This window comes from Desmodus rotundus, chromosome 8 (genome assembly GCF_022682495.2).
Source record: "Desmodus rotundus isolate HL8 chromosome 8, HLdesRot8A.1, whole genome shotgun sequence".
NCBI classification, from domain to species: domain Eukaryota; kingdom Metazoa; phylum Chordata; class Mammalia; order Chiroptera; family Phyllostomidae; genus Desmodus; species Desmodus rotundus.
Window position 1 is genome coordinate 430736 of NC_071394.1, and position 12318 is coordinate 443053.

Consider the following 12318-nt stretch of genomic DNA (forward strand, 5'->3'; position numbering starts at 1 on the left):
AGCTCTGCCCTGTTGGGCCAGGGCCCCAGGACAAATGGAAAGGTGCACGCTGGAGCTTATGACTTGGTCAGCCCCATCCCCGTGGGCACCAAGCCCCGCTGCTGCCCAGCTGCATCCGCACGGGTGGACCCGAGGGCCGAGCAGAGCAGGGCCCACATTCCAGACCCCTACATCCCAGCTCGGTACCCACACAGCTCCCAAGCCGGGACCTGCCCTCCTGTGTCGGGCACACCCGCATGCACACACACACACACACACACACAGGCACCCTCCCCCTCCCCTCCCCTCCCACGCCTGTCTACCTACCTAAGGGGAAGGCCGGAGGGCCGTGGGCCGGCCAGGGCCTCCTGCTTCTCCCCATACCGCGCCGCCGTGGAAAGCCATGGGCCCCCTCCTGCCCCCATAACTAAGCAGCACAATAACCGACTTAGCGAATTCAGGTAGAAGGAACGTTTAGGTAGCACCTATTTTGTACTGATTCTACAAGTAGGGCCCGAGATGCGGGGGCCCTCGGGTGGGGGCTGCGGCCGCCGGCCCGCCCTGCCCCCACCTCCGCCTGCGCCCCGCCGCCTTGTACATACTCCCACCCGGAACAGGCCGGGATTTTTACTCGGGCCGCGCCCCTCTTCCGCCCCCGTTTGGGGCCGGGCCGGCCGGACAGACGGACGGACGGACAGACCTCCTTCCTAAGCACAATAGCACCAGCTCCCCGGAGCACCGCACCTCCAAAAGGAGAATAAACGCCACTCTTGATAGAACTTGGAGTGTTGGGCTGATACATCCAGGGCTGGGCCTGCTCTGCAGGGGACACCTGGGGGGCGTCGTTCCTGCGCTGCTGTACCCTAGAGTGCAGGAGGCACAGTCCCAGCGCTGGGAGTGGCAGCCTGCTCACACAGCCCTGGGGGCCGTCGCTGCCTTTCGCTGAGGTGCACCCGTGTTCCCTTTTGCAAGAGAGTTGTCTACCACGGGGTGGTGGTAGGAGGGGGCTTCAAGCCCCAGGAGCATTCCTCTTCCCAAGGCAAAGCACTGGGCACTTCTCCTGAGGCAGGTGAATCTACTCTGTGCCAGGAATTGGAAGAGCTGGGGACCCGGCACGCAGTCAGGCCCAGCTCAGGGCGGTTCCAGAATGGCCAGAGCGGGCCCAGTAGGGCCTGCCGTGATGTGGCCCCGAGGTGCCCCCATGACCCTGGTAGGGGTTCCTGCTGTTCCCACAGAACTGACAGCCACCAGCAAGGCCTCTGGAGGCCAGTGGAGAAAATGGGGATGGAAAAGGGTTCGAGGTCTGATCCCTTCCTGCAGCCCTCTGCCCACGTCCTGACCCTCAGACTTGGGGGATAGTTCTCCGCGGTCTGAGGAGAGGCCTCCATGGTCCTGGAGAGGAGGTGCCTAGGGCCAGAGAGGCTTCCGCAGCCACCCACAGCCCTCTGGCTCTCGAGAGCATGAGTCAAGTTGAGGTGAGGGGTGGGGCTGTAACAGGTGGGGACAGCCCAGGGACAGGGACCCCCTCCCCCAGCAATGTCCCCTGACACCCAGATAGGCAGGCAGGAGCTGAGAGGCCCAAAGTCCTGGAGCCATGTGGTCAAACAGATCAGCCCACGGGCAGCACAGCTGTTCCCATCGTCGCAGGGGGTGGGTGCACACAGACTCCATCCGGTGGACAGCAGGGGAGCCTGACCTGCTGCAGGACAGACCATGTGGGCCTGCAGCTTAGGGTGGGGCTTACATGGTCCCGCCTCCCAATCCCCCCGCAGGTGCCGAGGTTCTGCCTTATTGGTGCGCTCACAGTCCGTACCTCCCCATTGGCTCTCGCGGGCCTGCTGTCTTGGCTCTCCACTCCAGTGCGGGAACCTTGGCTTCCCCCTGACCTCCGTCCCCGGTACATTCTGGACACTCCACTCCGGCGTCATTCACCAGCAGGCCGCGGACACTGCCATTCATCTCCAACACGACCCTGCACTTCTCATTGCCTACTGCGCTCAGCCTCCACGAGCCTACTGGTAGCCTGAGCCGTCGATTTTTTTCTCCAATCCGCATGCCAGCCCCGGCCATCATTCTAGTTTTTTCCGCTCTGTATTGGGGAAGGGAAAGGCCAGAAGGCGCGCGGGGACCCATGGGCGCCAGTGCAGGTCTTCGCTCTTCGAAGCCTGGGAAATGCAGCGGGAAGGGAGTGGCAAAGCTCCCAGGGCTCACCCTTACTCTTCGACCTACCAAGAGGACCCTCTCCTTTGTCTTCCCTCCCTTGGGATCACTCTGCCTGTCCTGGGTCAGCTGACAAACAGACGAACGTTCTTGGAGACTGGATAGGAGACAGGGCTGATCCTGACCCATTGAGGCTGGGCCACGTGGGCACGCGAAGGCTTCTCTTCCTCCCGTCAGGGTGGTCTCCACACAGGCTACTCGAAGAAACCTGCCAGGTAGCCCCAGCCTGCCAGGTAGGGATGCCAGGCTGACATCAGCTCCAGAAGGCCCGGTGGCAGCAAGACTGTGTCACCAGGGGGCCTGGGCGTCATCATAGAGGTGGTGGTACAGGGGCGAGCCAGACCTATGGGAGAGGCTGACCTCAGGCTGAGCCTCCGGGGTTATTTGCTTCCCGAGAAGTGCTCTTCTCATCATGGCTAGTGGGCTCTGCTGCTACAGGTTTCTTGGGTAAACCAGGCCTGAGCCTCCAGTAAGCCCCTGGACCTCGTGGACCCTGGATCCACGCCGCTTACATTCCATGCCCCGTGCAGGATGCGGAGCAAGCCGAGGTGGGACGCCGACTCGCCCACCTGCGTGCTGCATTTTTGTGTTCGTGGGTTGGTTGTTTCACCTAACGGCGGGGGAGACTGCACAAACTGTGCCATGACACAAGCCTCTGGGTCCCTGTGATCCGGCCCCCCAGGCTCCCCACGCCCTGGCTATACCAGCCCGAGTGGGACACGGGGAGGGCCCGCAGGTTTGCGGAGTGGGCGGGAGACCGGTTGGAGGGGGTGTGAAGGTGCCTGGCCACACCGGACGCCTGCACCCTACCCGCGGCGGGGCGGGCGTCCGATCTGGTGGTCACTACAGCCGTGCTCCGCGACTGCGCGCTGGGTGGTGGGCGCGGCGAGTCCCCGCGGGCAGGAATCCGGGCTGTGACGCATGACGCGCTTCATAACCAACCTCCACCCCACACTCGGCGCCTAAGGTTATGGAGAAGCCGTGGGGCAGATCAGCGGCCAGCGGAGGCGCACAGCTGCCCCAAAGCCGGCGTGTCCACCGAGACGCCGACGCCGGGACGGTGGAGGTGCCGCCCGCCACCCGCCGCCGCGGCCTTCCAGCCGGCGCCGGGCGGCCGCGACTCCCAGGTGGCCCCGCGCCGGGCGACCACGGCTCCCAGAGTGCCCCGCGCGCTCGCGCACCACGAATGGGCTCGCAGCGAGCGGCTCGCCGAGCGCCAGGGCGGCGGTCCGTGGGCGGGCCCGACGGCGCGCGGGCTACGGCGGCCGGCAGGGGGCGGCGGCGGCGGTTGGCCGTGGGTCCGGAGGCGGGGCCCGGGGCCTCGGGCGCTGAGAGCCCTGCAGGACACGACTTGGCGGCAGTGTGCGGGGTGAACCATGGGCGACCGCGGCGGCGCGGGTGGCTCCCGGCGCCGGAGGACTGGGTCGCGGCCCTCGAACCAGGGCGGCGGCGGTGGCCCCGCGGCGGCGGAAGAAGAGGTGCGGGACGTGGGCGCCGGGGGGGACGCGCCGGGCCCGGCCCCAGAGAAGGACAAGGACGGAGACGCCGACGTGGGCAGCGGCCCCCGGGATCTGAGGTAGCGGAGCCACTGACTCATAACCTCTGACCCCTGGCCTAGGCCCCTGCTACCCTCCCCGGCCCCTCCGGCGTGGCCGCAGTAGCGCGGGTTCCGCTTCCGAGAGCCCGAGCCCGGCCCCCGGGCTTGGCGTAGGCAGGTGTGCCGCTTGGGCTCCCCCGGGGAAACCGAGGCCCGGAGCGGGGGGCAGGGTCGCCTGCCGAGGGCACTCGCGGGGGGCGCAGAGGGGAGCCGGCAGCAGACCCTCCGCCGTGCGCACATCCTCAGGTGGGTCCGGGTGAGCGTTCCCGGGCTGAGTGGGGAGGCTGGCGCTGCAGGCGGGCTGGCTGCTCCTTGCACAGGTTTTCCTCTGTCCGGAGGGAGATGGAGTGGACGGGGCGCTGGGAGATGAAGGGGGCCCCTCCTGAGGGCTGTGAGGGGAGCCTTGGGGGTGGAGGAGGGGTTCCGGCTGGGGAGGGGGACAGCGGGAGACTGGACTGCCTGAGGCCAGGAGCAGCGGCAGTGGGAGGCTCTCCCGTCCTTCAGACGAGAACCTGGCCCCTTCCTTTCTCAGCCTCTCCATCCCTCCCCCAGCGCTTGGCCGGTCTCGGTCCCGCTGGTGTTGCCGCCACAAGTGCTTGCTGCAGGGGTACCTTGGGTCCTGGTGGAGGGAGCAGGAGAGGGGTTTGAAGTGGGCCTGCCCGCCGGTGCCGGACGGGCAGGCCTGGGTGGGGGGAGCAAGTGGAGGCTGAGGGGGAGGCCCTGGCCTGCCCGACACAGGCTCCAAGTGGTTCCTTTGCCCCCTCTGGCCTTCACTCGGCCCCGGGGCCCTCGGGGGCTCTGGCTTTGGGAAAGGCTTCAGGACTAGAAGTTATGGAGCAGGAAGTGAGCAAGGACTTGCCCGCTTAGAGACCAGAACAGAGGCTTTCTTCAGCGGCGCCCTGGGGAGGGGTGGGCCAGGGCGCTGGGGTGTGGGCGCTGCCTCTGCCCTTGGAGCGCTCACAGTCCCCCCCACCCCGCCCCCGGAGATAAGATAATCTCAGCACAGAGCCCTGTGAGCAAAGGTCAGACTCGAGGCTCACGAAGGCTGGGTCCCAGAGGAGGGTGGTTCTGCCGAGAGGGGTGCTTGCTCCCTGTGTGGGGGTGCTGCTGAGGCCGGCTGGGAAGGATGGGCGTCCTAGAATGCCTCGTCAGCTCCCCGAGCTGCCCTCCCTGCGGGTGGGGGCACGGCAGCACCCTCGCCCCCCACCGGCGGGCACTTGGGCCCTCCCTGTGAGAGGGGCGCTGGCTCTGGGACCGTCCGCCACTTGGGGTGGGCAGCACTTCCCTGCCAAGCCAGGTGGCCAGAAGCCTCTCCTGTGTGTGTGCTCGCCAGGTGGGGTGAGCAGGAGCCCAGTCTGCCCATCCTGGGGGTCTGGACCCCTGGGAAGAGGAGCAGCAGATGGCAGGGATGGGTGTGCCCAGGGCCGGAGGGGGAGAAGTGCTGAGGGGGAGGCAGCTGGGAGGGGAGCTGGTGCTCTGCTTGGGCCAAGAGCTGGACTAGTAGTCCCAGGCGTGGTTCACACTTAGGGGCTGTGCCTCTGGGCAAGATTTGAACCTCGTGGAGCTTCAGTTTCCCTGTGTGCCCGCCTCCCAGTGCTGATGTGAGGGTTGAGCAAGGTGACATGTGTGATGAGTTAGGCTGGCCCTGCTGGCTGGGGGCCTGGGGAGTGGGTGTGGGACCACTGCAGGCACACGGGCGTGGGCCGCCCCCGCAGCAGGGGATGGGGTGACCAGTGCAGCCCTGACACTGTGGCCAGGCCCCGCCGCCCATGTCGGCGTGCCTGTCTGCTCTCTGGTTCCCTGCTGCCGACTGTGCTGGTGAGGCTGGACCTCTGTGGGCACTGGTGGACCCTGGGCTTTCTGCCCCGTGTCGAGGCCTCTGACCTAAGTAAGGGGAAGGGTGCTGCCTGGGGTTGGGGAGGATCACAGGGCCAGCTGGAGAAGGTCCGAAAGGTTCTATGATGTAATTTTGTGTCGGATTGGAAACGACACCGTTTCTCCACCTCCATCCTCGTCTTCGAGGTTGCCACAAGTGAAGCCAGCACGGTCTCGGTTGCCCAGGGGCAGGAGTTGCAGGGTTGTGAAACAGCCTGTGGGCGTGCCCGGCCAGCACTGCGGGAGGCGGCTTTGGGCCCGTTCCAATGAAAGCCCCAAGGGGCATGAACTTGGGGGAGGTCACCAGGGACAAGTTCAGAGACTACCCTTTTTGGGGGTAGGGCCTTGGATCCCCTCCCGCTTTACAGAAAGGCAGGTGCCCAAGCTCAGAGAAGAGGGCCCTGGGTTTTAGATCACAGCCTTGCCCGGAGGCCCAGGAGGAACCTGGGTGGAGGGTGCAAGGGAGCCAGGCCTGTGGGTGGGCGAGGCAAAGACCATGGTTTGGGGAGGCCGAGGTGACTTGTCCGCACTGCCCTGGCTAAGGAGTGCTGAACAGCATCTTGGCTTCTTGGCCCTTCGCCTCCCAAACTGAATGCCGGCCCCAGCCATAGCAAGGCTGGCGCTGGGGCAGAGTTGGCCCTGAGAGGAGCCGCGGTGCCCACTGACCCTGTCTGGGCACCTCTTGAGACAGAGGTGTGTGTCTGCAAGAGGAAAGGGAGGCCCTGGCCTCACCTCTTACAAAACTGGAGGCCTTGCTCAACGCAGTGTGGGCGCTGGGCCCGGGCCCCTCCTCCACCTCTGGTCCCCTGAGGGCCAGGCAGGGAGGTGAGGATCTGCTACTGTGTCCCCCTCCCCACCACTGGGTGGGGGGTTCTGCATACTTTTGTGAGAGACCCCTCCATCAGTGCCTGGCCGCCCCCCTCAGCCTGTCGGGAACACAGCGCTTCCCAGTGGTCGAACTGGAACGGCTATCACGTCTCCAAACAGTGGGAGGCCACAAGTGCATGATGGCTGCCCCGCCACATCAGGCTGGGGGCTCAGCTGGCCCTTGGCCTGGGTCCCTGTGCCCACTCAGACCTTGGTGGGCCAAGCGTGAGGAGGAAGTGGTTTGGGGTGGGGACCCCTCAGCTTGCTGGGTGCTGGGAAGAGCTGACTGAGCAAGGTGGGTCTGCCTCCCGCCCCCACCTCTGTCCAGCACTGCTGGTGGGCCTGCTAGTCCCTGGGGTGGACTGTTCTGTGGGCCATCGCCCCTCCATGGCCAGTGTGAGGGGCGGCAGCCAGAGGCCTCTGGGGAGTGAGGCTGGGCTCCTGGTCTAGGGTGCTCTAGGCAGCCTGTGCAGCCCCTGGTAGGGCCTGACTTGCCCTGTCTGCAGCCTGCCCCTGCCCAGCACCGGGAGGGACGGGCCCTGGGAGGTTCCTCTCAGACTGTCAGTGGGGAGTAGGGAGTGTGAGCAGAGGAGACGGTTGGGTGGGGAGCGTGGACCACCACTGTTGGGCTGGGATGAATGAGTGAGGGGCTGGACTTGGCTGAGCCCCCAGGAATCTGCCAGGGTGCTGACTTGCCCCTGGGCATGGGGGTGTGGGCAGCTGGCGGCCCTGCCCAAGGTCCTCACTGTCTCCTGCCCTGCCAGGTGCCACCGCCTGCAGGACTCCCTGTTCAGCTCTGACAGCGGCTTCAGCAACTACCGTGGCGTCCTGAACTGGTGTGTGGTGATGCTGGTGAGCAGGCTGGTGGTCGGGGGTGGGGGGTTTTGATGGAGTCTGGCCCCCCACTCGTGCGCAGAGCTTGTGTGGCTGGGGTTTGTGTGGGAGGTCTTCGTGCTGTGAGCTGGGGCGCAGGAGGAGGGCACAGGATGGGTGGCTGGCCCTGGGCTGGCAGGCTGCAGGGCCGTGGGCAGGGTACTCCGTGGGAACGGGTCTCCCTGACAGTGTGTACTAGTGCTCTTTCTTGTGGTCTGAGAAGAATCGCCTCCGCCCCTGAGTGGCCTTTGTGGGTGTGGAGCCCCTCGCTGGCCCAGCCTGGGGTGAGCAGGGGTGAGAAGATGGTTTTGAGGTTCAGCGTAGCAACCCCGGCCCTGGTTCTGTGGGCCCCCAGTCTCTCTCCCTGAGTCTGGCTCATGGGTGCACCCCCAGAAGGTTTCTCTGCCTGACCCTATGGCCTGGCGGAGGCCCCTGCTTCTGGGGCCCAGTTCCTGCTGGTATCTTGTGGGGGTGGGACCAGCAGTCCTGGCTCCGAAGCAGCTGGAGTGCGGGGCTCAAAGGGGAAGCATGCAGGGCGGAGCAGAGGACAAGGGCTGGTGGGGGCCCAGCCCCCACCACACAGGGCTGATGTGGCCACAGGCCTTCGACCCTTACCCTGACCAGTACGGATATGCCTGCCTTCTGCCTCCGGGTCAAGGGCAAGGCTTCTGCGGCTGCCTGTGTGGAAGGGGCGCTGGAAACAGCCACACCCTCCTGCCTGTGGTCCCTGGAAGCGCCCTGGGGGGCCTTGCGGGGCACACTGCCTGGTGGGTGAGAGGCTGGCTGGGCAAGCAGATGTCCTTGTCCTCTGGGGGCCGTTGCTGGCCTGGGCTGGCAGCCGGGCAGCATGAATATCCTGCGGCCCCATAGCCTTTCCCCTGCTTCTGTAGCCTCTGCCATCCCCACCCGCCAATGGCCTGTGTGCACTGCACTCAGGGCCGCTGCCCTGCCCTCTCCTCCCCCTTGCAGATCCTGAACAACGCGCGGCTGTTTCTGGAGAACCTCATCAAGTGAGTGTCTTCCCCAGGCCCCAGCCGCACCCCTGGGGCCCAGCTGCACTCACTGCCAGCTCAGGCCCTTCCTTGCCTGCTCAGCCGTCATTCCCCCAACCCCCAGGTACGGCATCCTGGTGGATCCCATCCAGGTGGTGTCTCTGTTCCTAAAGGACCCCTACAGCTGGCCTGCCTTGTGCCTGGTCATCGGTGAGCTGGGCACCGAGGAGGGCCTTGGGTGGGGATCGGGCTCACCCAGACCTGAACCTGCCCACCGTCCTCTGTCCTCAGTGGCCAATGTCTTCGCGGTGGCTGCCTTCCAGGTGGAGAAGCACCTGGCAGTGGTAAGCAGCACCCTCACGCCCCTGCCCCGGCCAGAGACCTGCTCCTCCTCCCCAGGCCTGGACGTGGGTCAGGGCGCCACCTGCCCCATGGAGCTTCAGGCTATGCATGGCTTTCCTGGGAGGGGCTGCACCCTAGGCGTGACAGCCTTTCGCCAGGGAGACCCTCATCCAGGGAGCGGGGCCCCTGGCTGAGTACTGCTCCCCCCCAGGGTGCCCTGACGGAGCAGGCAGGGCTGCTGCTGCACGTGGTCAACCTGGCCACCATTCTCTGCTTCCCAGCGGCCGTGGCCTTTCTGCTGGAGTCCATCACTCCAGGTGCCCCCTCATCCCTCCCCTGTCCCAGCCTATCTTGGGGGACCACAGGGGAGACCCAGGCCAGCCTCAGGGACTGCCCCGTGGCTGTGGCTCTCCTGTGGATGGTGTGGGAGGCCACAGCCTGAGCCTGCCTCTCCCACAGTGGGCTCCGTGCTGGCCTTGGCAGTGCACACCATCCTCTTCCTCAAGCTGTTCTCCTACCGGGTTGTCAACCTGTGGTGCCGAGAGCACAGGGCTAGGGCCAAGGCCAAGACTGGTGAGGGGCTGCCTGCCATGGGGTGGGGGTGGGACCTGGACATCAGCAGGGCCTCACCTTCCACCTCTCCTCCCCTCGCTGGCTCCAGCTTCCACAGGTAAGAAGGCCAACAGTGCGGTGGCCCAGCCCACAGGCTCCGTGAGCTACCCGGACAACCTGACCTACCGAGGTGAGGAGCCTGCAGGGCTGGCCTGAGGTAGGGTGTCCCCAACAGTGCTGGGGTCAGCAGGCCAGGCCCTGGTGACAGCCCTGCCCTCCCATTCCAGATCTGTACTACTTCCTCTTTGCTCCTACTCTGTGCTATGAACTCAACTTTCCCCGCTCCCCTCGCATCCGGAAGCGCTTCCTGCTGCGGCGGCTCTTTGAGATGGTGAGGCTGGGGGCTGGAGGGCTGGGACGGGCTGGGGCAGCTGCCAGGTGCTGGGAGGCTCAGCCTGCTGCTCTCTGCTTCCTCCTCCAGCTGTTCTTCACCCAGCTCCAGGTGGGGCTGATCCAGCAGGTACATGGAGCAGGACAGGGTGGGCTGGGTAGAGGGGATCTCACCTGGGTGCTGGGTGAGCAGGAGCTGATGCTGTGCCCTCCTTTGCAGTGGATGGTCCCCACCATCCAGAACTCCATGAAGCCCTTCAAGGTGAGGGGTCAGGCTTCCCTGTGGCTGGAGGGGTGGGGGTGGCCCAGGATGCCAGCTGAGCCTTGTCCCCACAGGATATGGACTACTCGCGCATCATCGAGCGTCTCCTGAAGCTGGCGGTAAGCAGGCTGGGCGGTGGGGCAGGGCATGAAAGGCGGGGACCCTGGGACCTGACATCACCTCCTCCCCAGGTACCCAACCACCTCATCTGGCTCATCTTCTTCTACTGGTTCTTCCACTCCTGCCTGAACGCCCTGGCTGAGCTCTTGCAGTTTGGAGACCGCGAGTTCTACCGGGACTGGTGGTGGGTGACCGTGGTGGTGGCTGGGGCTGGGGCAGGTCACAGTGCCACCTGATCACCCACCCGCTTTGTTAACCCCAGGAACTCCGAGTCTATCACCTACTTCTGGCAGAACTGGAACATCCCTGTGTACAAGTGGTGCCTCAGGTAGGGGTGTGTGTGTGTGTGTCCGTGGCTGGCTCCTGGGGGGGGCCAGGCACCTGCCCACAGTCTCCTCTCCCCACAGACACTTCTACAAGCCAATGCTCCGGCGTGGCTATAGCAAGTGGGTTGCCCACACTGGGGTGTTCCTGGCCTCAGCCTTCTTCCATGAGGTCAGTGGTCTGTGGGCATCCTGCCTTGGGCCTGGAGCCGGGTGGCTGTGGTCCTGAGGAACAGGCTGACACCCATCCCTCCCACCCACCCACCCAGTACCTGGTGAGCATCCCTCTGCGCACGTTCCGTCTCTGGACCTTCACCGCCATGATGGCTCAGGTGAGCACCCCATGGCCTCACCTACACTCTTACCTGTACCCGGGGCAGCCAGCCCTGTGGTCACCATGAACACCTGACCGTGTACCCTTTGTCCCCAGATCCCGCTGGCCTGGATTGTGAGCCGTTTCTTTCGTGGCAACTATGGCAACGCAGCAGTGTGGCTGTCACTCATCATCGGGCAGCCGGTGGCTGTGCTCATGTACGTCCACGACTACTACGTGCTCCACCACGAGGCCCCAGTGGCTGGGGCCTGAGCTGTCGCACCCACACTCCTCACTGCCGTCTCGCCTGCCTGTGTGCTGGGGAAAGGCTGGCTGCCTGTCGCGTCCTCCTGGCCCTCAGGAGGCCTCTCTGCCCCTGTGGGGCTGCCTCTCCCCTGCTGGGGAATGGGAGACCCAGCACAGGCTGGCACCCCAAGAACCTGTGCTGATCCTGCCCAAGGGCCTGAGGGTTTCAATAAAGTACTCTCCAGAGTGACCCTAGCCTGCTGAGGGTGCTGGGCTGGTGCAGGAAACAGCCACACTACGTGGTCCAAGGGCCATGGGGGCGGCTGCTCTGAGAGGGCCCTTGTCTGCACGGAGATGCTCCTGGGATGGGGACCTGGGTTCCATGGGCCATCCTGGAGCCCATGCCCTGGGAGAGGCTGCCAGGCTTGCTTGCGGGACAGTGCCCTTGGTGGTGGTGGTGGGGTGGGGGGTGAGGGGCAGGTGTCCCAGGTCAGGCAGACTGCAAGCCACACCACCAGTGGCAATTCTCACTGCCTAGAAAGGCTTGGTTTAGGCGAGACTTCCAGGCTAGCCCCCACCCATTATCCCACATGTAGGGTGGGGCTCAAGTGGGTGCCTGCAGCCTTTCTGGAAGCGGACCTCAGCTTGGGGCAGGAGGCCAGGGCGTGGGGAGTCATGGGTCAGCACCAGCTCTTCCTTAGAGGCTGTGTCCACAACAGAAGCCAGAGAGCAGGTGTCAGCTGAGCAGCTTCCTGCACTGACCTGGGAGGGACACCTCCAGCTCTTCCCCATCTGTCCCCTTGATCCTGGGGCTGGGTGGCTCTCACAGTGCAGCCCTCAGGACACTCATCCCCCCCAGACCCTGCCACCAGCAGCGAGGGCGGGAGGCAGTGCAAGTCTCTGTCCCGCCTCATCTGGGTGGGTGTGCTGGGCCAGGGGGGTCCCAAATGTAGCACCACAGGCCCTTGTCCTAGGAAATGCCCCAACCCCAACCAGAACCTGCTCAACCCCAAGCCCTCGCCTGGGCCACAGAGGTGCTGGAGGGAAGGGGCCTACCTGGGGGTACCCTTTGGAACCCAGAATGAGGCAGTATCTCTCTGACCCCCACCCAGAGGATGGCGAGCAGAGGCAACTGGGGCGCCAGACCGTCAGGGAGGGCCAAGCCTCCCTCACCCCATCCACTGGCAGAGCCCAGGATGCGCAGCTGGCTGGGGCTACCTCCCCTTCCCTTTGGCTAGAGCCCCTCCTGTCGTAAAGCTGGCCCAGCACCCTGAGGGTGCTCTGCCAGGAAGACAGGCAAGTGGGCCCCTAGTGGGGAGACCTTGGGGAGGAGGGTCTGGCAGCCCCACCGACCCCTCCCAGGCCCT

The 12318-nt window shown here is 65.4% G+C and overlaps 1 protein-coding gene across 1 annotated transcript; it reads left to right on the top strand.

Annotated features, from left to right (window-relative positions):
• The first annotated feature begins 3447 nt into the window (after positions 1–3447).
• Positions 3448–11198, top strand: DGAT1 (diacylglycerol O-acyltransferase 1). Its single transcript, XM_053930135.1, has 17 exons — positions 3448–3775; positions 7303–7390; positions 8381–8421; positions 8528–8613; positions 8695–8747; positions 8957–9062; positions 9205–9318; positions 9407–9487; positions 9585–9688; positions 9779–9817; positions 9908–9949; positions 10024–10068; positions 10141–10253; positions 10332–10397; positions 10477–10564; positions 10662–10724; positions 10823–11198. The coding sequence occupies exons 1-17, from the start codon at positions 3576–3578 to the stop codon at positions 10976–10978; spliced, it is 1485 nt and encodes a 494-aa protein (XP_053786110.1). The 5' UTR covers positions 3448–3575; the 3' UTR covers positions 10979–11198.
• Positions 11199–12318: the final 1120 nt, after the last annotated feature.

Bases quoted from the DNA above. Each gene is read 5' to 3' on its own strand.
- DGAT1 (XM_053930135.1), top strand. From the start codon at position 3,576: ATGGGCGACCGCGGCGGCGCGGGTGGCTCCCGGCGCCGGAGGACTGGG. The intron at 9,319-9,406 runs GTGAGGGGCTGC...CGCTGGCTCCAG, and splicing joins TAGGGCCAAGGCCAAGACTG to CTTCCACAGGTAAGAAGGCC. The intron at 9,689-9,778 runs GTGAGGCTGGGG...TTCCTCCTCCAG, and splicing joins TGCGGCGGCTCTTTGAGATG to CTGTTCTTCACCCAGCTCCA.